This window comes from Salvelinus alpinus, chromosome 23 (genome assembly GCF_045679555.1).
Source record: "Salvelinus alpinus chromosome 23, SLU_Salpinus.1, whole genome shotgun sequence".
Lineage (NCBI taxonomy): Eukaryota > Metazoa > Chordata > Actinopteri > Salmoniformes > Salmonidae > Salvelinus > Salvelinus alpinus.
The window spans coordinates 27,920,492-27,945,430 of record NC_092108.1 but is presented as its reverse complement, the minus strand read 5'-3'; the positions used below and the strand labels follow the sequence as shown (position 1 = coordinate 27,945,430).

Here is a 24,939-nt window from a genome sequence, read left to right as displayed (position 1 = left end):
CCACCCTCAAACAGACGGGTTGTGCGAACGCTTGAACAAAATGATTAAAAGCATGTTGAGAAGAGTGGTCCAGAGACGGGAAAAACTGGGACATGCTTCTCCCACACTTAATGTTTGCCCTGCGAGAAGTACCCCAGGCGTCCACTGGATTCTCCCTGTTTGAATTGCTCTACGGCAGACCCTGTCGAGGGATCCTCGACTTAGCCAAGGAGACCTGGGAGACCCAACCATGCCCCTTTCGATCCACAATAGAACATGTTACCCTGATGAGAGACCGCCTGTCGGCAGTGTGGCCCATAGTAAAGGAGCATATGGAGAATGCGCAAAGGACCCAAGGCCGGGCCTACGATAAGTCCGTGACACCCCGTGAGTTCACCGTGGGAGAGAAAGTGATGGTGCTCGTGCCCACGGCTGAACACCGCTTGCTGGCGCAGTGGAGGGGGCCCTACGAGGTAATGAAAAGGGTCTCACCGGTCAATTACCTCATCAAGCAACCTGACAGGAGGAAGAAGGTCCAACTCTATCATATAAACCTGTTGAAGAAGTACCATGGAAGAGAGGAGGTGGCTTTGATGGCCCTGGAGGGCAAAGGAAAAGAGGAGGCTCTGCCACAGGTGCGCCGTAGCCAAACTCTCCTGCCGGAGCAGTCGAGACTGCTAGACAAGCTGATTATGAACTGCGGCCGGGTATTCTCTCCATTCCCAAGAGTGCATATATGGCCTTACAGGATTCCTGAGGCTTGCCGAGTCATCGCTAAGAACGAGGTAAGGGAGATGCTGAGGATGGGTGTGATCGAGCCATCTATGAGTGAGTGGTCCAGTCCCATAGTCCTGGTCCCCAAACCCGATGGTAGTATGAGACTCTGCAACGACTTTAGGAGCGTGAACGCCATCTCTACATTTGACGCGTGTCCCATGCCCCGCGTGGATGAACTCTTGGAGCGCTTAGGAAAGGCCAAGTTCATCACCACCCTGGATTTGACGAAGGGATATTAGCAAGTGCCGGTGGCTCTGGAGGATCGCCCAAATACTGCCTTTGCCACACCGGAGGGGCTTTTTCAGTATGTGAGGATGCCCTTCGGACTGCATGGTGCCGCTGCAACTTTTCAACGCTTCATGGATGCCATTCTACGGCCCCATCAAGAGTACGCAGCGGCATACAAAGACGATGTGGTCATCCACAGCGAGGACTGGGATAGTCACCTCCTGCGACTACGGGCGGTGCTCGTGAGCCTGGAAGCCACAGGGTTGACGGCCAATCCCAAAAAATGCTGCCTGGGTCTGTCCGAAGCGGAATACCTGGGGTACACCAGAATGGGAAAATACACCCACAGGCAGAGAAGACCAGGGCAATTCGGGACTGGCCTCGACCCCGGACCAAGCGGGACGTTCGGGCCTTCTTAGGGATAACGGGATATTATCGCCGTTTCATCCCTGGATATGCAACCATTGCCAACCCCCTCACAAACCTCATCAAGAAAAACTTGCCAAACTGGGTAGAGTGTAAGGACGAGACGGAAGATGCCTTTCAATTGCTAAAAGATGGCCTATGTTCTGATCCCGTCCTACAGGCTCCGGACTTCTCACAAGAGTTCATTGTGCAGGTAGACGCCTCGGATACGGGGCTCGGGGCCGTCCTAGCTCAGGGTGAAGGCGAAGCAGAGAGGCCGATTCTCTTCATAAGTAGGAAGCTCAGCGATCAGGAACAGAGATATGCTACCGTAGAGAAAGAGGCCCTAGCCATTAAGTGGGCTCTCGATTATCTCCGGTACTACCTACTGGGTCGTAGGTTTACATTAGTTACTGACCATGCTCCCCTCACGTGGATGGCTGGTAAGAGAAACAATAACAACAGAATAGCCAGATGGTTTCTTGCTTTACAACCGTTCTCTTTCCATGTCATCCACAGGGCCGGGGAACGGGAATGCAGACGCGCTGTCCCGACGCGACCAAGACGGTGCATCTGGCGCCCGACCCTCCGGTCCGGTCCTGAGGGGGAGGTATGTGGAAGGACCACCAGAGGGCAGGCTGGGCTCACGGATAGTAGCCCAACAAGTCATGTGAGACAAGGTAACCAGAGGCAATTAAGCACAGCTGACGGTACTAATGATATATTCTCTTTCCCCTATAAGAGAGAGGAGGGAACCAGCAGGAAAGGGGAAGAAGATAAACTATCTCGGTAGAATGACTACCAAGAGAGGGGAGCTATCCAAGAAGATCCATTAAGATGGTGACAAATCTGTGATTGTTGTTATAGTTTAAAGATAATCGTCTCTTGTGTTCCTGTGTCATCTAAAGGAGAATATGTATGTTGTTCCTTGGGAGATTCTCATTGATTGTGTTTGTATTGACAGAAATCTCTCAATAGAGAACTGTGTTCAATCTCCTGACTCGTTTATTCCACCTTTCCGCTTTAGAGTGACACCAAATTACTTGGTCCGCTCACAAGATAGACTGACAGCAGAATGACAGATTAGAAGAATGTTCTTACTCTGATAAATTCTGTATCGTCAAGGTCCCCAAAGCCAGAGCCGAGTGCATCATCTCCATACTGCAATTCAAAGGAAAACAGGCAATTAAACACAAATCCCCATTTGATCCCCTGTTCAATCCGATGTTTCCAGGATGTTACACTGACACCCACCGGTACACTGTGAGATTTGAGTGGTCCGGGAGGTCCGGGTGGGCCTGGAGGCCCCGGTAAGCCTACTCCTGTGTCCCCCTGTACAGAAGAGAACACATGGTAAGACTAACTGCCTATCTCATACACATTGAATATATATATTTTTTTAAACTTGTAATTATTGTACCTTTTCTCCCTTGACTCCAACCTCTCCTGCCAACCCTGGGAATCCATGAGGTCCTCTTTGTCCCTGTGGGGATTAACATAGGTCATATTTAAAGACATACAGTATATTTCTATAATAACATAACAAAACCGTACACATTTGACACAAGACCAGATGTACTCACTGGGTCTCCATCTTCACCCTTGCTTCCCTGAAAAATGAGAACAGTCCTTAGATGTATCTGTTCAATCTTGTCAAGTGAAGTGAAGATAATAGAAAACATAATCAAACATGTACTAGTATCACAGAGTAATGGGAGATTATAATGAGGTAAAGCTCACCGGCTGTCCGTCCTTCCCTGGCACCCCAGGGGCCCCTGAAGGCCCCTGAGGGCCCCTTGGTCCTGGCTGGCCGTGTCCAGACCTATCCTCGGAGGGAGTGGAAGGGCCAGTGGGGCCACGGGGGCCAGCAGGACCCATAGGCCCAGGCTCTCCTCGCTGTCCTTTCTGTCCGTGGCTAAGAGGCCTGCCCTGAGGAGCAGCAGGAGAACATTGTGTAAAATCTATTAAATACTGAATAACTTAAGCTGAATAACTTCAGCATTTAAAGCACATCAGGTTTTGAGGCACGTTACGTGTAATAATCTTAGCTATTACTTACATCCCCTGACCTCTCCCCTGGCTCCTCTGTTTGGTGGGATCCTGAGAGGAAAAAGCGACACCAATATGATTCACCAATGAGGCTTCAATAATGCTAACCATTGAGGGATATTTGATGTATTCAAACAACAACCACAACAACCGCTCTGACCACTAGACTACCTGGGGCGGCAGGTAGCCTAGTGGTTAGACCGTTGGACTAGTAACTGAAAGGTTGCAAGATCGAATCCTGAGCTGACAAGGTAAAAAATCTGCCGTTCTGCCCCACCTGAGTTAACCACAGTTAACCCACTGTTCCTAGGCCGCCATTGAAAATAAGAATTTGTTCATAACTGACTTGTCTAGTTAAATAAAGGTAAAAAAAAAAAAAAACTAGATTAGCCAGTGAGAGACAGATAAGATTGATCAATGCAAAGGGAAAATCAAATAATAATTTACACAGTCACCAGGTGAGTTAAATCAAGCTTGCCTATCAAGTTATTTGAAAGTGCCCTGTAATGCCATGACATGATTGGTTAAGATAAGAGTATGGTGAACCTGCCTTCCCCACCTTCGAGCAGCATCTCCTGATGTGCCTTGTTTGTGGGGGTCAGGTGAACAGTGTACTCATCTAGCTCCAACTCTGGAGACTCTGTGGGCGGGGCTCGCACTGGCACGCTTAGCATGTCCTCTGGCTGGAGGGAAAGAAAATTAGGGAGGAAGATAGATAATGTAAAAAGAGGGAATGAACAGTAAGTAAACTGATAAAACAATGTCCAATTTATTTGAAATATTGAGGAGTAACACAGGAAATATCTAGCTAATTAAAACATCTGGACAAGATTCAAATAAGAACAGACAGCTTATGTAATATATTTATTTGTAGTAATTGGGGTCAGGGCGGATTGTTTGTGCGTTTATTTAGGGGCAGAGTGAGATGACAAGTACAGTATGTTACACGGCTAGTGATAGGAGGATTAAAGTGAATGTAGCATACACACAGCCAGAATCTGGAGCAATCCAGCAAAGGAAGAGAAACGGACAAAAACAAAGGGGTGTTCACTAGCTACATAAACAACCACTGCTACCCATAGCCATAACAGACACATGAAAGGCCAGTGTAGAGACTTATCTCTGGGTAGAGATAGAGAGATAGAGGTACTGAATCTCCCTACTGGAATATATCCCCGTGTTCACTTTTACATACTTGTGTTTTGTACCAGGACAAATTTCAACTGATGAAACAGAAAAGATGTTCTGCTACATGTAAGAGACGTTCAATGAAGTCTGTCAGGGAGTGTTGCTCAGACAACAATGTGCCTTGTGCCCAAGCCAATCTTAGCTGTGCGGACGTTCCTTGTCTCACCAACGCTCACCCAGCGTCCGCTGACATTCCGTTTCACCGAACACATTCCTCTCTTACACCCCATGCTCACACCTCCCACTTTTACTCACCCGTGCTGTTTCCTTTTTTCTTTCCATGTTCTTCATCGACTTGTCATCTGTTTCACGGTCATCCAACGTGTCATCACCACTCCCATCCCCAGAAGCCTGGAATACAGGAGACATTACCACACATCTCTATTCAAAGAAGCAGGTATATCTCACTGGTCACCCCCAAAGCCAATTCCTCCTTTGGCCGCCTCTCCTTCCAGTTCTCTACTGCCAATGACTGGAACGAACTGCAAAAATCACTGAAGCTGGAGACCCATATCTCCCTCACTAGCTTTAAGCACCAGCTGTCAGAGCAGCTCACAGATCACTGCACCTGTACATAGCACATCTGTAAACAGCCCATCCAACTACCTCATTCGCATACTGTTATTTATTTATCTTGCTCCTTTGCACCCCATTATCTCCACTTGCACATTCATCTTCTGTACATCTACCATTCCAGTGTCTAATTGCTATATTGTAATTACTTCGCCACCATGGCCTATTTATTGCCTTACCTCCCTTATCTTACCTCATTGTCACTCACTGTATATAGATTTTTCTTTTTGTCTACTGTATGTTTGTTTATTCCATGTGTAACTCTGTGTTGTTGTATGTATCGAACTGCTTTGCTTTATCTTGGCCAGGTCGCAGTTGTAAATCAGAACTTGTTCTCAACTAGCCTACCTGGTTAAATAAAGGTGAAATAAAAAAATTATTTAAAAAAAGATTGACACCAGTGACCTAGAAGTAGCATTTCTCTCACTAATCACTAGAGGAAATGAACTCTTCATTCCATAATTTAGGCACAGAAGGCCAGAGTAGTGGCAGCTTTGTACATTCAAATGTTGTTACATAGTGAGTGATATGAGTGAGAGCCAGTGAAGCAATCAACTAGTAAACAGTATTTCATATTTTAAACACAAGAGGGAGCCACCAGTATGCTCTATGCAGAGTCAAGTCATGTATAAATTAGTCTTGAGAGCCAGACGCTTAACACGTATTAAAGAATCTGTGCTGGCACGGCCTTTAAAATATCAGGAGCTCAAGGCTATGGATAAATACATATCTATGGAACAGGCTGTGGTGTAGCCACTCACATAGGGATCATCCTCTTCACACTGCTCCTCTGCAGCCCTAGGGTCCGGCTTGATCACCAGCTGCTGGATAGAGCCCTGTACAGAGGGAGAGAAAGAGAGATATGTGATAATGCTTTGGTGATGTATAATAGGGAGTTATTGTGCTGATATAGCTAATTGAATTGGCTAAATTGAGAGAGAGACGAGAGCGAGAGAGAGTGAGAAGCAAAAAGAGTCACACAGCAGGAATGTTTATTTTGAAGGCTTTCCTATACAGGTAGAAAATGCTGGCTTTTAGAGGCAAGAGGCCCTTTCTACAAGCAACACATGGTTACACACATTTTAATCTGTGAGCAGTATTTGATAGGGACGGGCCTGACACACACTCATTAACTGTCATTGTCACAAGCATTCCTTCCACGTTATTAACCTAAAGCGTGTAATGTGCAACACGATGACGTCATTGGAGGACATTATAGAGAATACCACTGATCATGAAAGAGTGTGGCAATAAAAACATTGGCTAAGGCCCCTGGACTAGAAGCCAACAGGATGAGTAGATTAACATCACGTACAGTAGCAGATTCAGTAGCAGATTATGATCAGTAAAATACAGAGTACAGAACACAGCAAACTACTGACTGAAACACATTTACTGTGAAATCATAAAATCAAGTCCAAAGATACAAAGACAGACAGAGGGAGCGAGTGAAACTAATGAAGGCTGCATCAGAACAAAACCCAGAGCTTTGTCCAGGCTGGTTTTGAAGGGTGAGAGCCATCTCTTGGCACGGCATTTGGCCCATCAGTATTGTATCTCCCAGCATGACAGTCCACTGTGTTCTGTTGGCTGTGGGATCTCTTCCCCCCCTTTCACTCACCCCTCTACCCATCTCCCTCCACCTCCCTGCCTCTCTCCTCTTCCACCTCCCTCCCCCTTCTCCTCCCTCCCTCTCTGGCCCCTCTGCTCTGACTGACAGACACTGTCTTTACCCCTCCTGGCCCCCTCAGGCCCCTGGTAGGCACCAAAGTGCCTCACAACAACAAAAGGAAAAGCTACCCACTTTGCTGCCATCGCCATGGAAACCACTTTCCCAAACACACACCACTACCACCACCGTCAGCACCTCTCTTAAAGTGCAGCAGCATGCTAATAAAGAACATTGCAGGACTGTCACGTTCGTAGAATAAATGTCGGACCAAGGCGCAGCGGATGTTGAGTTCCACATAATTTCACGAATAACGTGAAACTTAACAAAAACAAAAAGAATAAACTAACAACGAACCTTGACTACAGCGGTGCTACGTGCACTAACTCAAAACAATATCCCACAAACACAGGTGGAAAAAAGCTACCTAAATATGATCCCCAATTAGAGACAACGATACCAGCTGCCTCTAATTGGGAATAATACACAATCACCAACATAGAAAAACAAACCTAGAACCCCACATAGAAATAATAAACTAGACTAACCCCCCAGTCACGCCCTGACCTACTCTACCATAGAAAATAAGGACTCTCTATGGTCAGGACGTGACAAGGACGGTTCATTTGGAGAATAAAGTCCCATTCACATTCACTCCATCATCATCAGTGTTTGTTGGACCATATTGAATTGGCCAGGCTTTAAGGGAAGTTTTGCTCTTATTGGGCTTGAAGTATGATATTAATATTTTCATAGACTATATTGAAACAGCTGTACAGTTGTCTCCATAGATAATCTATATGAAATATCTCAATGGTCTCACTCTCTGTAACGTCACTGGAAGACAGTCAATGTGGGGTAGAAGGGGAAGACACCGTTTAATAAATGGATCACTAGTCACTTTAATAATGCCACTTTAATAATGTTTACATATCTTAAATTACTCATCTCATATGTATACACTGTATATTATATAATATAATATCTATTGCATCTTGCCTATGCCGCTCTGCCATCGGTCATCCATATATTTATATGTATATATTCTTATTCCATCCCTTTACTTATATTTGTGTGTATTAGGGAGTTGTTGTGGAATTGTTAGATTACTGTTAGATATTACTGCACTGTCGGAACTAGAAGCACAAGCATTTCCCTACACTCGCAATAACACCTGCTAAGCATGTGTATATGACCAATAAAATTTTATTTGAGTGAACCTCAGAGTCTCTCCTCTCAGAGAAGACTGGAACAGAGATCACAGGATACATTAACGCGAGGCCTTGAGCTGAGCTGAGTTGACCATGCAGAGGTGGTTCTGTTTATTAAACAAGGCTTACTGATATCTCTCCCTTCCTCTCTGAGAGACCGCCAAGACCTCCCGTTAGCCTTGAATCAGGTCTGTGTCCTATCGATGGCTGTCAAATACCAGAATGTTTTGAGCTGAGTTATACAACCTTATATGAGCTGATTCTGAAAAACTGTGATCAACTGACTATAATCCATGACTGAGCACATTCATACAGTAATCACTATACATGGTATAGCTAAACATTCTTGTTAGAATAGAATATTGTATGCTAGACAAGTGGTGCACAGCCAGCTGAAAGAAGTCCCAGCTGTGGAGCTTTTAGTACAGTTGTTAAGAATAATTCTACACAGACGATCTTTGAGTATTTTATCATGTTATTGGAGTAATGTTCATGCTAACACAGACTGGGCAAACAGTAGGACTCACACTACACAGCACAGGGAATGTGATCACACACACACACACACACACACACACACACACACACACACACACACACACACACACACACACACACACACACACACACACACACACACACACACACACACACACACACACACACACACACACTGCAACATGGTCAAATGAAACAGAAGACCAATAAGTGGTAGACATTACTTACCACAAACTTCTCCAGGCCAGTTCCTCCAGCATTGCCCACGAAGATGCCCGAGCTGGGTTCAAAGCTGAGCTGGCGGCTGCTCCTGTGGAAGGTCTCTGCTTGGAAGTCATCACAGTCCATATAGAGGCGTACCTCCTGGTCCTGCACCGACAGAGTGAAGCGCGTCCACTTATTCCTCATATCAGGCAACTTGAAGGACGCCACCTGTTGGCTATGTGAGGACTCCTCGCCCCCCTCGGTGTAGTACAGCTGAATCCTCTGGGTCTCGTCCTCCACTGGCGTCAGTGCCAACCCCAGCTGCACCACCTTCTGCTGGGCATCAGTGATGGCGAACAGCACCCCTCCCTGTTTGCTGCTGGGCCTGATGGTGACGATGATGGCAAAGTCCCTGAAGAAAGGATCGGGCATGAAGGTCTTGGTGAGACGTCCGATGTTGGCGTCAGGCCCAAAGCCGTAGGCCGGGAAGCCCTCATAGCCGGTGATGAAGGAGACAGAGGGAGGGAGTGGCACTCCGATCAACTCGGTCAGGTCTAGGTGTCCCGTAGAGCCACGCTCTGTAAGGAGGAGGAAACAACATATTCATGAGATCTAAACAAAATGAACAGAATCACATGTATGAGCCTAAAGCTGTATAGAAAACTCTGGGTATTTTTATTTTATTTTATTTCACCTTTATTTAACCAGGTAGGCTAGTTGAGAACAAGTTCTCATTTGCAACTGCAACCTGGCCAAGATAAAGCAAAGCAGTTCGACACGTACAACAACACAGAGTTACACATGGAATAAACAAACATACAATCAATAATACAGTAGAAAAAATATATATACAGCATGTGCAAATGAGGTAGGATAAGAGAGGTAAGGCAATAAATATGCCATGGTGGCAAAGTAATTACAATATAGCAATTAAACACTGGAATGGTAGGATGTGTAGAAGATGAATGTGCAAGTTGAGATACTGGGGTGCAAAGGAGCAAGACAATAAATAAATACATACAGTATGGTGATGAGGTAGATTGGATGGGCTATTTACAGATGAGCTATGTACAGGTGCAGTGATCTGTGAGCTGCTCTGACAGCTGGTGCTTAAAGCTAGTGAGGGAGGTAAGAGTCTCCAGCTTCAAAGATTTTTGCAGTTCGTTCCAGTCATTGGCAGCAGAGAACTGGAAGGAGAGGAAGGAAGGAAGAATTGGCTTTGGGGGTGACCAGTGAGATATACCTGCTGGTGTGCGTGCTACGGGTGGGTGCTGCTATGTTGACCAGTGAGCTAAGATGAGGCGGGGCTTTACCTAGCAGAGACTTGGGCCAGTGGGTTTGGCATGAGTATGAAGCGAGGGCCAGCCAACGAGATCATACAGGTCGCAGTGGTGGGTAGTATATGGGGCTTTGGTGACAAAACGGATGGCACTGTGATAGACTGCATCCAATTTGTTGAGTAGAGTGTTGGAGGCTATTTTGTAAATGACATTGCCGAAGTCGAGGATCGGTAGGATAGTCAGTTTTACGAGGGTATGTTTGGCAGCATGAGTGAAGGATGCTTTGTTGCGAAATAGGAAGCCGATTCTAGATTTAATTTTGGATTGGAGATGTTTAATGTGAGTCTGGAAGGAGAGTTTACAGTCTAACCAGACACCTAGGTATTTGTAGTTGTCCACATATTCTAAGTCAGAGCCGTCCAGAGTAGTGATGCTGGACGGGCGGGCAGGTGCGGGCAGCGATCAGTTGAAGAGCATGCATTTAGTTTTACTTGCATTTAAGAGCAGTTGGAGGCCACGGAAGGAGAGTTGTATGGCATTGAAGCTCATCTGGAGGTTAGTTAACACAGTGTCCAACGAAGGGCCAGAGGTATACAGAATGGTGTCGTCTGCGTAGAGGTGGATCAAAGAATCACCAGCAGCGAGAGCGACATCATTGATGTATACAGAGAAGAGAGTCGGCCCGAGAATTGAACCCTGTGGCACCACCATAGAGACTGCCAGAGGTCCGGACAACGGGCCCTCCGATTTCACATATTGAACTCTATCGGAGAAGTAGTTGGTGAACCAAGCGAGGCAATCATTTGAGAAACCAAGGCTGTTGATTCTGCCAATAAGAATGTTGTGATTGACAGAGTCGAAAGCCTTAGCCAGGTCGATGAATACGGCTGCACAGTAATGTCTCTTATCGATGGAGGTTATGATATCGTTTAGGACCTTGAGCGTGGCTGAGGTGCACCCATGACCAGCTCGGAAACCAGATTGCATAGCGGAGAAGGTACGGTGAGGTTCGAAATGGTCAGTAATCTGTTTGTTAACTTGGCTTTCAAAGACCTTAGAAAGGCAGGGTACAATAGATATAGGTCTGTAGCAGTTTGGGTCTAGAGTGTCTCCCCCTTTGAAGAGGGGGTTGACCGCGGCAGCTTTTCAATCTATGGGAATCTCAGACGATACGAAAGAGAGGTTGAACAGGCTAGTAATAGGGGTTGCAATAATTTCAGCAGATAATTTTAGAAAGAGAGGGTTCAGATTGTCTAGCCCGGCTGATTTGTAGGGGTCCAGATTTTGCAGCTCTTTCAGAACATCAGCTATCTGGATTTGGGAATTATCGGTAGTGACAGTGTTTCCTAGCCTCAGTGCAGTGGGCAGCTGGGAGAAGGTACTCTTATTCTCCATGGACTTTACAGTGTCCCAGAACTTTTTTGAGTTTGTACTACAGGATGCAAATGTCTGTTTGAAAAAGCTAGCCTTAGCTTTCCTAACTGCCTGTGTATATTGGTTCCTAACTTCCCTAAAAAGTTGCATATCACGGGGGCTATTCGATGCTAATGCAAAACGCCACAGGATGTTTTTGTGCTGGTCAAGGGGAAACAGGTCTGGAGTGAACCAAGGGCTATATCTATTCCTAGTTTAAAAAAATTTGAATGGAGCATGCTTATTTAAGATGTTGAGGAAGGCACTTTTAAGAATAACCAGGCATCCTCTACTGACGGGATGAGGTCAATGTCATTCCAGGATACCCCGGCCAGGTCAATTAGAAAGGCCTGTTCGCAGAAGTGTTTTAGGGAGCGTTTGACAGTGATGAGGGGTGGTCGTTTGACCGCAGACCCATTACGGATGCAGGCAATGAGGCCGTGATCGCTGAGATCTTGGTTGAAAACAGCAGAGGTGTATATGGAGGGAGAGTTAGTTAAGATGATATCTATGAGGGTGCCCGTGTTTACGGATTTGGGGTTGTACCTGGTAGGTTCATTGATAATTTGTGTGAGATTGAGGGCATCAAGCTTAGATTGTAGGTTTGCCGGGGTGTTCATGTCCCAGTTTAGGTCACCTAGCAGCACGAGCTCAGAAGATAGATGGGGGGCAATCAATTCACATATGGTGTCCAGGGCACAGCTGGGGGCAGAGGGTTGTCTATAGCAAGCGGCAACGGTGAGAGACTTGTTTCTGGAAAGGTAAATTTTTTGAAGTAGAAGCTCGAATTGTTTTGGTACAGACCTGGATAGTAAGATAGAACTCTGCAGGCTATCTCTGCAGTAGATTGCAACACCGCCCCCGTTGGCAGTTCTATCTTGGCGGAAAATGTTATAGTTAGGGATGGAAATGTCAGGGGTTTTGGTGGTTTTCCTAAGCCAGGATTCAGACACGGCCAGGACATCCAGGTTGACAGAGTGTGCTAAAGCAGTGAATAAAGTAAACGTAGGGAGTAGGCTTCTAATATTAACATGCATGAAACCAAGGCTTTTACGGTTACAGAAGTCAACAAATGAGAGCACCTTGTCACGACTCCCACCGAAGGTGGCTCTCCTGCCTGTTTGGGCGGTGCTCGGCGGTCGTCGTCGCCGGTCTACTAGCCGCCACCGATTTCTTTTTCCTTTTCTGTTAGTTTAGTCTTATTAGTTGCACCTGTTGCTTTTTGTTTCTTGATTTTTGGTCTATTTAAGCCTGTTAGGCCCGCTTAGGTTTGGGGGGGTTATTTGTGTTCTCTGTCCGTTGTGGATGTGTTTTCATTTTTCTCCGGATCGTTTGCCCTGTGTTTGGGCTGGTCAGTGTTTATGCGCCCTGTATTTTGGCGTGACCGTTTTGTGCCGGAGAAATACATCACTGAACAAATCACTGAACCCTCTGCTCTCTGCGCCTGACTCCTACCCACCACTCTTAGTATCCGTGACACAGTAGGAGTGGAGCTAGGCACTGCAGGTCCTGGATTAAACTCTACATTACCAGAGGAACAGAGGAGAAGTAGGATAAGGGTACGGCTAAAGGCTATAAGAACTGGCCGTCTAGCACGTTCGGAACAGAGATTAAAGGGAGCAGGTTTCTGGGCACGATAGCATAGATTCAAGGCATAATGTACAGACAAAGGTATGGTAGGAAGAGAGTACATTGGAGGTAAACCCAGGCATTGAGTAATGAAGAGAGCGATATAGTCTCTAGAGACGTTTAAACCAGGTGATGTCATCGCATATGTGGGAGGTGGAACAACATGGTTGGTTAAGGCATATTGAGCAGGGCTAGAGGCTCTACAGTGAAATAAGACAGTAATCACTAACCAGGACAGTAATGGACAAGTTATATTGATGTTACGGAGAGGCATGCGTAGCCAAGTGATCGTATGGGTCCGGTGAGTGGTTGGGCTGGCTGGGGACACGGTGATTCAGAAAGTTAGCAGGCCGGGGCTAGCAAGCTAGCATAAGGGCCTTAGAGGGATGTTGCGATGGTGGAAAAGTCTGTTTTTGCCTCCTCGTGCGGTGACGTCGATAGACCAGTCGTGGAATTAGTAGGGTTCAAAGTAGCAGATGGGTCCAAGTCCAATTCGCAAAATGGGTATAGTGGTCCAAGAAACTGTCCGATGGATCAGCTAACAGTCCAATATGCTATAGATAGCTAGCTGGCCGCGGTGAGCAGAATGGGCCTTCAGGGGACGTCGCGCCTGAGGGGCCTGTTGGGATCCTCGGGCAGATTTTGTCGGTATTCGGAGTCGTGAAGGATCGGCGGGGTTCCGTGCCCCGTACCGGCAGTAGAAGGGGTCCAGATATTGTAGCCGAGGAGTGGGCTTCAGGAGTAGCCCAGGAGCCCTAGTCGGGAGATGGGTCTAGCTTGGGCTAGCCCCAGGCTAGTTGGTGCTTGCTCCAGCACGGAAACGTTAGCCAGGAGTAGTCAACCCGGGTTGCGGTTAGCTAGCTGCCATGATCCAGATGAAAGGGTTCAGAGTTTGCGGTAGGAATCGGGGGATATGGAGAGGAAAATAGGTCCGGTATGCTCTGGTTTGAAACGCGTTGTACGAACTGGCGAGAGCTTTCCGAGCTAAAGGTTAGCTGACTGATAGCTGATAGCTAGTTAGCTAGCTACAGTTGAGGTAAATATAAATACTTTGGGGGAAAAAACGATCCAAACCACATTGGGTGAGGCGGGTTGCAGGAGAGTATTTTGAAGTTGAGCTTTAGGAAAAAATATAAAAAAGAATGCGAAGAAAAAGATATAAAAAGATATGTACATGGGACGAGACAAGACAAAGACGTGTGACTGCTACGCCATCTTGGATATATATGTAAGGATATAAAGGGTACGGTACTACTATAGATATCAGCAACATTTCTAATTTCAGCATTGCATAACTGTACAACGATAACATCCAAATGCTCTCGTCAAGATATGTCACCATACGTCATAAAGATATGTATGCCATTTCACCACTGAACATTTATGGATCTCCTCCAATGTAACTAATCAGTTAGCAGATGTACTTCTGTGCTATCACCTGACTATCATCACAATCACTATTACATCATTGTTTGCATGAGAACACACAAAGCATAAGCACAGATGTAGAGAATATCTCATCTTGCGGTAACTGATGTGTCCATGGTCTATAGTTTTTTCACAAATTCATCTATCCTCATCACTGCCACTAACAAACCCCTAATGAGTTAGACATTCACCTAAGGATCATTGCTCTCCCTCTTCTTCCCCTTCCCCTCTTCAGACCCTAATTCCCCCCAAATAACTCCAGACACTAGGTGAAAAGCCTTTCATTGGCGTTGGGGGGCTTATCATCGTGGCGTAGGGAGAGTGCTTAGTGGAGAAAGATCGATCACATTCTCTCCCACATGGAGCTCATCTCCCGTGACGACCACTCTCACCCCAACATTCCACTGAGGTAACCTCTTGGCCGTTAGTTTCACCTCAGTCTTGTCAAGTATTAACCCTCCTCTACACATCAGTGGGCCTCTGATCTCTGCCACTAGGCTAGACAGGGTCTCTGATTGGGTCTGTAATTCATCAAATTAGCGAAGTGGAAAAAGACATGACAATTAGGGAGGAGGGTGGTAGTGTTTGAACATCCTCCACTCGGAACGAATGCCTCCCACAACATGCAGCCTCACACCAACACTGACTGAGTCGCACAACCCACACTGCCACAGACAAGCCAATCTATAAGTGGGATCAGAGAGAGAGAGAGAGAGATCCATTAGAATTTAATGTAAAGCAGTTTGGTGGAAATATATCGAAACATGCACATCCAATGAGGACCCTGCCTTAGTATATCAACACAATAATGCTAATAACATACAGGTGAAGGGTGTGAACCTGTGTAAAGTTCTTTAAGTAGCTTGTCATACTGAGTGAGCGGACATCTGGGTGCAGAGCTACTGTTTATGGAGGCTGGAGCGACAGACAGCTGTTGTACATTACCATGGTGGAGAAAAGCTGTCAGGGCATCACACCTACAGTACAGCTCAGACAGAGGAATAGACAGGAGAGCCTTCATCATGAAGCTTATGTTTTTACTATAAATGCTAACAACACATTTTGTTCTGAGAGAGCTTGTCCTCTTTGACTTGTGATTTTCTGAAGAGTCTACTGGACGATCATTTAGCGCCCAATTCTTCTAGTCAGTTAAGACCTCAGACATATAAACTCAGCAAAAAACAAATGTCCCTTTTTCAGGACCCTGTCTTTCAAAGATAATTCGTAAAAATCAAAATAACTTCACAGATATTCATTGTAAAGGGTTTAAACACAGTTTCCCATGCTTGTTCAATGAACCATAAACAATTAATGAACATGCACCTGTGGAACGGTCATTAAGACACTAACAGCTTACAGACGGTAGGCAATTAAGGTCACAGTTATGAAAACTTAGGACACTAAAGAGGTCTTTCTACTGACTCTGAAAAATACCAAAAGAAAGATGCCCAGTGTCCCTGCTCATCTGCGTGAACGTGCCTTAGGCATGCTGCAAGGAGGCATGAGGACTGCAGATGTGGCCAGGGCAATAAATTGCAATGTCCGCATTGTGAGATGCATAAGACAGCGCTACAGGGAGACAGGACAGACAGCTGATCGTCCTCGCAGTGGCAGACCACGTGTAACAACACCTGCACAGGATCGGTACATCGGAAATTCACACCTGCGGGACAAGTACAGGATGGCAACAACAACTGCCCAAGTTATACCAGGAACGCACAATCTCTCCATCATTGCTCAGACTTTCCACAATAGGCTGAGAGAGGCTGGACTGAGGGCTTGTAGGCCTGTTGTAAGGCAGGTCCTCACCAGACATCACCGGCAACAACGTCGCCTATGGTCACAAACCCACCGTCGCTGGACCAGACAGGACTGGCAAAAAGTGCTCTTCACTGACGAGTTGCGGTTTTGTCTCACCAGGGGTGATGGTCGGATTTGCGTTTATCGTCGAAGGAATGAGCGTCTGTACTCTGGAGCGGGATTGATTTGGAGGTGGAGGGTCCGTCGTGGTCTGGGGCGGTGCGTCACAGCATCATCTGACTGAGCTTGTTGTCATCCTCCTCCCTCATGTGGTACCCTTCTTGCAGGCTCATCCTGATAAGACCCTCCAGCCTGACAATGCCACCAGCCATACTGCTCGTTCTGTGTGTGATTTCCTGCAAGACAGGAATGTCAGTGTTCTGCCATGGCCAGCGAAGAGCCCGGATCTCAATCCTATTGAGCACGCCTGGGACCTGTTGGATGGGCGGGTGAAGCCTAGGGCCATTCCCCCCAGAAATGTCTGGGAACTTGCAGGTGCCTTGGTGGAAGAGTGAGGTAACTTCTCACAGCAAGAACTGGCAAATATGGTGCAGTCCATGAGGAGGAGATGCACTGCGGTACTTAATGCAGCTGGTGGCCACACCAGATACTGACTGTAACTTTTGATTTTGACCCCCCTTTGTTCAGGGACACAGTATTCAATTTCTGTTAGTCACATGTCTGTGGAACTTGTTCAGTTTATGTCTCAGTTGTTGAAACTTGTTATGTTCATATAAATATTTACACATGTTAAGTTTGGTGGAAATAAACACAGTTTATTGTGAGAGGACGTTTCTTTTTTTGCTGAGTTTAGTATGTTGGTAACTGATTTCCCTAGAACTGGTGCACCATCCATCTCAATGATAAACATGTTGTATCTCTCCTCTCCTATCATCTCCAGCCTCTTGATCTCAGTCCTCCCTCCCATCCCTCACCCATTCATCCCTGATTCCCCCTCTCTCTCTGACCCCACAACCCAGCGGGACCATCATCCTGTGGTACACATAATAACTCTGGACCCCGTATCCCAGCCCTCCCATCCATCAACCGTCTGTCCCCCACTTCCCTCTTTCTCTCACCCCACAACCCAGCCCAGCCCAGCGGGAGGCTCTGAAACAATGCTCACGCTCAGACCCCAATTTCTCCAGGTTCCAGGAAGGCTCCTGGGCCTAATCCTATTATTATAATATCATGTGATAGGGATTAACATTGGAAACCAAGGGGCTAGCAGGAAACCACAAGCCTACTCCCCTCGACAACGCACAGCCTCAATTAGACAAGTTAAAAAAGCGTAGCCGCACTCAAGCTGTGGGGGAACACACTAACTAATCCCTGTCATGATCCCACTACAAGTATCAGCTTGAGACTACTTTAACAAAAAATAATGAACCACCATGAGTCCACAGCTCCACAGCTGCCACATGTCAGTGTCTTCAGATTCCTTCAGGAAAGAGTTTTCATAGCATTATGCTAAATCATTACTGCATTGGTTCTCTTTCATTGAAAGTGCAAACAATTAATGTGCAGAACCAGTAACAGAACTGATTGTTATTTAACTACAAAATAAAGACAACTTTTTGGACAGAATCCCCCTACGGAAATAAAACTGAAACAACTACATCACCCAGCATACTCCAGACTAACTCACCACGACTCTTCCACATTTTCAGAGATATTTTCTTAGCCTTGGGCTTGATCTCTGTGGTTCCATCACCAGCAGGCTCCTGTATGCTCTGTAGCGGGGTACTCTGAACAGGTGCAGTGGTGAAGACCTCCGTCTGAGTCCCCACCTGGCCCACCTCTGTCCCTTCTGTGGTCCACAATACCTGGGTGGTTGTGGGGACGGTGGTGGGGGGCTGTGTGGTCATCTCCTGTGCTTTCCCCAGGAAAGCACTCCACCACTGGCCATGAACAGGAGCCATGAGCAGCAGCAGACTATAAAGACGCAGGAGAGCCATCCTGTCCTGATGCTCCAAGTACTGACTAAAAACTTCAACAAGATGTATGTTCTCAGCAGAACAGTTCAGCTCTCAGCCTTCCCTCTCTTCCCTGCTTCTATCTATGTTAACTCTCTCACTTTATGCTCTCGCTCTCTCTTGCTCTCTCACTTTATGCTCTTGCTCTCTCTCTTTCTCTCTCTCTCTTTCTCTTTGTGTGTGTGTTTGCGAGCCACTCTCTCCTCTCGCTCTCTCTCTCTCTCCTATCTCTCTCCTCTCTCTCTCCCTTCCTGGTACTCCTCTGCTCTGCTCAGTGTCTATCGGTGACCCCTGCTCCAGACCCCCTCAGCACCATGCAGACTTAGGTATTTCACAGTCGGCAACAGCAGCAGCAGCTCTACTATACGTCCGGCACAGCAGCAGCTCTACTATACGTCTGGCACAGCAGCAGCTGTACACTATGTCCGGCCAGCATCACAGTGGGTCTGTTAAGAGCATGTAAGCCACAGCCCTCTTGAGTAATGCAATCTACCTCCGTATACCACTATCACTAACTCTACTACAGCTTACTGAACATGAAGGAACTGTCTATCACTGGTCTTTGCTTACAAAACAAATTGTGGTCAGTTGGAAGAATGTTCAATAATGGGCACTGCGACATTGGCTAGGCTCCTGGATGAGATATTTCCTGCTTATAAGGACATAGTGAGCACTGCACACATTTTTCAATCCCCCAGGGACAGAAATCAGGACTACAAGATCTCAAAAGAATTCTGTAAAAAAGGCACCACAAACGAACAAATAATTAAATGTAACATTAACGGTTTCTACAACATTTGGCATTTAACATATTACCTATCCTCAGTCAGTTGCATTCATGTCCATTAATAAACTCAATAGAAGTACAGGTGTAGAGGTACATCTCCACTGTTTTTTAAATTATTGACATAAATGCTCAACTCGGGCAAATAGTACAGGGCCAGGAATCTGCCAATCAGTGGCTGTCTGACTTTGAGGGGCCATGGACACTGATTTGACATGGGAGAGTGAAAAGCTGGACTGTGACAAAAGAGGGGAGGAGAAACAAGGCACGGAGGAGAGGAGATGGGTTTCTGCCAAGCCTGCACAGTTCAGTGATCAGAGGGGCTGGGCAGAGACACAGGCAGGCAGGCGTAGTGACAAAGAGAAGCCTCTTCCGCTACTCAGTACTCATGGCTCTGGTGTTGTGTGTTGAGGGGATGAGGATGGGGCCTATGGACAGGTCCTGACAGCCCTGCCAGCAGCACACACACACACACACACACACACACACACACACACACACACACACACACACACACACACACACACACACACACACACACACACACACACACACACACACACACACACACACACAGAGAGAGGAGGATGAGCCCACTCCGGACCAATCATTTATAAGTAACAGAGGAACACACTGTTCAGATATTGCGTCATTAACAGTAACGGTACCCATTAAAATGCACAGTAAGATTACCTATACACAATCATCCATTGAACACTAACTGTTACTGTGATGTGCATGTTTGGATATTTCGACCAGGACTTGGAATTGACAGTGCATTATCATTTCCCAGCAATCCACAGTGGTGCTATGGATGGACTCCATACTAAAGAGACTGGACACTGGTGCTACAGTGGTCCTAATGAGGGACTGGATGTTTGCTAAATGGAACAGATGATGGATTTACTGTAATCTGGAGAAAAGCAGAGAGGAAGAAAGGAAGCCCTGGTTAGCCTGCCCCCTGGTGGTAGTGTATTATGTACGGGTGTTCTGGGGATCCATGTTGCACCCCTCTCTAATCCCAGTCTTATCCAGGGGGACTAGAGGCCAGAGGGGCAAGGGGCTAGGAGGCCAGGGAAGGTAACCACTAACCTCCGTCTCACTTCAATGCCCCCACGACATCCATGAATTGGTTTATTGTCACAAGCCATCAGCTGAAGCCTGTTGTGAATCTATTCACACAGAGATGAGACTGTAATTTTCCAAAAGGAAACAGCACACAATACCTTTGACAATATAGTAATATAGTAATATAGTAACACCTGCAACTTCATCACATGTATAGAAGAGCTTTGGCCCAAAGTGATTTAAATGCCCATTGCAATGAACAATGAGGACTGATGCTATAAATATTGAGCACATATAAAGCCTAACTATAAAAAATGGGTTTGAATACCCATTAAAATCTGTGATAAATTCCTGTCAATTTCACTATGGTGATGGAACCTCTTTGAAGCAGAAAATGTCTCTGTGTTTAATATAAGAATTCAGATTTTTGGTAACTGTGTAATTTGTAACAGGTGTAAATGCAATCACCATCACCATAGACCCAGTATTAGATAGAACGTCCGACCCTGTCTGCCTGTGGGGAAAACAACCTGTGGATTCCTAGGTTACCCCATTGGCTCATAGCAAAAACGTGCCCGTTGTCTGCTTGTTTTAGTAAATTACAAAACGACAATTAAGAAGAGTACAACATGTCTAAAGATGACTTTTCAACCTTGCCTGCTCCCTAACGTTCTCCCTACTGAGAGAAAGTTATATTGTTGGGCTTCCCTTATGCCCCTTTTCCTCTCCAACACCGAATAGCCTGAAGCCACAGGGCTCTTCTTGCAGGCTCTATTTCTCTACGCTGGAGCATTTCGAACCGTAGGTCAGATTTTTTACCTGTCTACATGTACATTGAACAACATCATAGCTGTGTTTTCTACATGTTTTGTTATTTCTGTATAACAAAAAATCAACAACGATGTTGCCTATTTTACAGTGGGGCTCAATAGGAAAGAATGTTGCTTTTCCCCAATTTGTGGGCGTGGTCAAGGGGAATTCCTTAATATTACATGAACACCGACTGGGACTGTCTATAGTCGTAAATTCAGTGTTTACGCTGAGGTCTAAAACAACTACACACACAGTGGTCCTCTAGCTCCACCATGTGGGCACATCTAGAATCACAGACAGAACTTCATTCCCTTAAGAAAACAGCCTTGTATACATAGTCTGCGTCCCTTGCATCCCACATGGCACCCTATTCCCTCTATAGTACACTACTTTTAACCAAAGCCCTGGTCAACAGTATGCACTACACAAGGAATAGAGTGGAATTTGGGATACAGAGATACAACCCACAGCCAATCACAGCAGTCTCTGTCACTTTAGATTAACCAATGTGATGTCAGTAGGGGTCAGGTCTCACTAAAGAGAAGAGCCAACCTGACAGCCAACCTTGACAGAGGTCAGTTCTCACTAATCATTTAGCAAAGCAAAGGAGGCTTCACGGGTGAACAAAAACAGAGCTTCGCCACATTAAATCACCATCACTGGGAAGCTCTCTCATCAAGAGCCCCTCAAATATTGTATCATTATTATGGGCAGCAGATCAAAAGCAGTCTGAATTTATTGGGGTGATTTAATCAGACACGTGGGCCCACCGGCCTCTAGTTCAGTCTGGTCTAAGTCTCTTTCTCAAAAAAAGATTTGTCCCATCATGTAGCAAGACAAACATTCTGATGTTCTATTGTTCTTTGAATATTATTTTCCTTGCTAAATAATACATTTTTAGTATGCCACCAGACATTAGGATATTCAGGAGATCCCTTCTCCAGTAACTATCCTCACCAGTTGTTTACAGTAAGGAAAGTATTCAGACCTCTTGACTTTTCCACATTTTGTTACGTTACAGCCTTATCCTAAAATGGATTTAATAAAAACATTTCCTCATCAATCTGCATACAATACCCCATAATGAGAAAGTGAAAACAGGTCTTTAGAATTTTTTGCAAATGTATCACAAATAAAAAACAGAAATACCTTATTTTAAATACTAAGGTAGCCACTCCTCAGTAAGGCTCGACAGCCCGCTTGAAGTTTGCCAAAAGGCACCTAAAGGACTCTCGTACCATGAGAAACAAGATTATCTGGTCTGATGAAACCAAGATTGAACTCTTTGGCCTGAATGCCAAGCGTCAAGTCCGGAGGAAACCTGGCACCATCCCTACAGTGAAGCATGGTGGTGGCAGCATCATGCTGTTGGGAATGTTTTCCAGCGGCAGGGACTGGGAGACTAGTCAGGATTGAGGGACAGATGAAAGTACAGAGATATCCTTGATGAAAACCTGCTCCAGAGCACTCAGGTCCTCAGACTGGGGAAAAGGTTCACCTTCCATCAGGACAACGACCCTAAGCACACAGCCAAGACAACACATGAGTGGCTTCAGGACAAGATTGAATTGTACTACACCGGCTCTGTCGCTCGTCGGATGTGGCAGGGTTTGCAAACTATTACAGACTACAAAGGGAAGCACAGTGGAATAAAGTAACAAAATGTGGAAAAAGTCAAAGGGACTGAATACTTTCCGAATGCACTGTATACATTCAGTTCAGCCTAAATTTTATCTGAGGGCTGGCCAATGTCTTTAATAAAACTACATAACATCTCAACGGCATAAAACTGCCACATGACATTCAAATAAAAGGGCGTTACTATGGACAAAATGCCAACTTGACATAAAAAGCATAAAATATTCCTTGGAATTTACAGTTGGACCAATCCACTTTGAGGACAGAGTATGTAGGATGTCCATACGGTAGCCAATGTATTTATTGTGTCAGAGGAACATAAAATCCAAATCCTTGTCTAGACATAAGAGCTAGAGGTGGAGACCAGTGGAGATGTAGACAGTGTGTGACTGTTCTCCAGTCTGGGACAGGTAATAATATAACATTTAACTTTTAAACTCTCCCTCCACACATAGATACATAAGTTCACTCTCCCTTCTAGCGATACAACTCAATGCAGCCTCGATTGCAGGTCTGTTTTCCTATTTCTAGGAAAACAGCAATAGGAAAAAATCCCCAAATCCTAGATGCCAAAATCCTGCCCTTGAGCAAGACGCTTAACCCCTACAACAGCTCCCAGTGTGGCAGTTCACCTCGCCAAAACCTATGTATGTGGGGTTGGATTAAAAGTGGAAGTAGAGCAATTTACATGGTTAACTGCTTTGCTCAAGGGTACATCGACAGATTTTTTCCCCAGTTGGCTCAGGGATTCGAACCAGTGACGTTTCAGTTACTGGCCCAACGCTCTTAAGCACTAGGCTACCTGCCACCCCATGTGTGTGAACCAGCCCTAAGGGGTTTTGACATAGGCTTTGTTTGTGATTAGGTAGGGCTAAGGCCAGTCCTGCCCATCGTTATTGTGATGCAGACTGCCTTCCTCAGGGAAGGTGAAATCCAGAGAATGTAAAGAATGCTAGAGCTGAAGACACCTCCTGTCTCCCCAACACCCAGCTAAAGACATAGTGACCACTTGCAGGTCAGAGCTGAAAAGGGGGGGAGAAGAGAGTGAATGCATTTTCTTCAATCAATTATTTTAGAACTAGGGAGCTCCTCTATTGTCACTCAGGGATCAATCACAGTTAACCTGGGCTGGGAACATTACATTACATTTAAGTCATTTAGCAGACGCTCTTATCCAGAGCGACTGGGAAGAGAGGAGGGGTCCCAGGAGACAGACTAAGTATGGTGGGAAAAGCCCCAAAACAGAGAGAAGATAGAGCCTATGAGTGGGTGTGTTGTTACCTAACCTGGGGGTGGCCAGAAAGCTGACCTCACAATAAGAATGCCTGTTCTAGAATGTCCTCAGAGAAAGAATGAAAAGCCAAAAAGCCAACAAAGGATTATTAAGGCACAGCAATATCTGACCCTTGTGAGACCTCAACCTATGAGGTTGAGATACAAAACTGTATTTCCAAAATACTCTTCATCACCTAAGCCTGGGTAGTGACCGTCCTATTTTGTGTAAACCACAGAGTGCAGATTGAGTGTAGCATTAGACTAAACCTGATGTTGAGGGTGTCTTCCAAGTACTTGTTTGTTACTGATAGACAATCAATGTCCTTGAGTGAGTATGTTCGCTAATCGAACTGCTTACTTACAGGTCTTTAGTTGACAGTGGGTAACTTATACAGAAAAGTACTTTGCACTTCGGCTTACCGACTGTCACAACTGTGAAGAGCAGTAACGTGGCTCAGCAGCAAATAAAAATATCCCAAAGGCGCCTTCTATTTGAGGATATGCCTCTATGCCATAAATCCAGAGTTTGGCTTTGGCTCTAGATAACCTTGAGAGAACTTAGTGTATAAAGCGACACAGCTCTCCACAGAGTGAGTACAGAGAGGGTCTCTTTTGACCAAAGTGGTTGTGATGTCCAGGGCAGGTCGTCCAGCCAATTCTATTAGCTTTAAAGGAAGTCATGAGAGGAGAATTATCCAACCTCAGACATTCTCCTCTCCTCAGATACAGACAGTGGCCTAAAGCGTGTGGCTGTGTGCTGTGACAGCCATGTAGGGATGGTGGACAGCAGTTGCCTGCAGCCATTGGTAATTGAGTAAAGAAGATATACAGTGTCTGGCATTGGCTCATTGAGTGGAATGACTTGTACTAAATGCATTACAGTGAGGTCAATAATATAAACCTATGTTAAATGCAAGTTATTTTGGAAGTTATCAGAGCACATAACACATGAACACCTCCACCTCAATCATCAAGTTTGCAGACGACACTACAGTGGTAGGCTTGATTACCAACAACGACTAGATGACACTACAGTGGTAGGCTTGATTACCAA

At 45.7% G+C, this 24,939-nt stretch overlaps 1 protein-coding gene across 6 annotated transcripts in view; it reads right to left on the bottom strand.

The window, feature by feature from the left end:
- LOC139550710 (collagen alpha-1(XV) chain-like) overlaps positions 1-24,939 on the bottom strand; it is a 71,065-nt gene that overhangs the window by 14,678 nt on the left and 31,448 nt on the right. For 4 of the 6 annotated variants that reach the window (XM_071361801.1, XM_071361804.1, XM_071361803.1 and 1 more), the window contains exons 1-11: positions 17,980-18,848; positions 8,806-9,359; positions 5,961-6,035; positions 4,882-4,977; positions 3,989-4,121; positions 3,449-3,489; positions 3,130-3,318; positions 2,973-2,999; positions 2,810-2,872; positions 2,644-2,721; positions 2,491-2,550 (exon numbers count right to left, since the gene is read on the bottom strand). In XM_071361801.1, coding sequence (XP_071217902.1) covers positions 2,491-2,550; positions 2,644-2,721; positions 2,810-2,872; positions 2,973-2,999; positions 3,130-3,318; positions 3,449-3,489; positions 3,989-4,121; positions 4,882-4,977; positions 5,961-6,035; positions 8,806-9,359; positions 17,980-18,289 — 1,626 coding nt within the window. In that variant the 5' untranslated portion in view covers positions 18,290-18,848. Of the gene's footprint in view, positions 1-2,490; positions 2,551-2,643; positions 2,722-2,809; positions 2,873-2,972; positions 3,000-3,129; positions 3,319-3,448; positions 3,490-3,988; positions 4,122-4,881; positions 4,978-5,960; positions 6,036-8,805; positions 9,360-17,979; positions 18,849-24,939 lie in introns of those variants that run through there. The other 2 variants (XM_071361802.1, XM_071361806.1) reach the window with 2 other exon arrangements.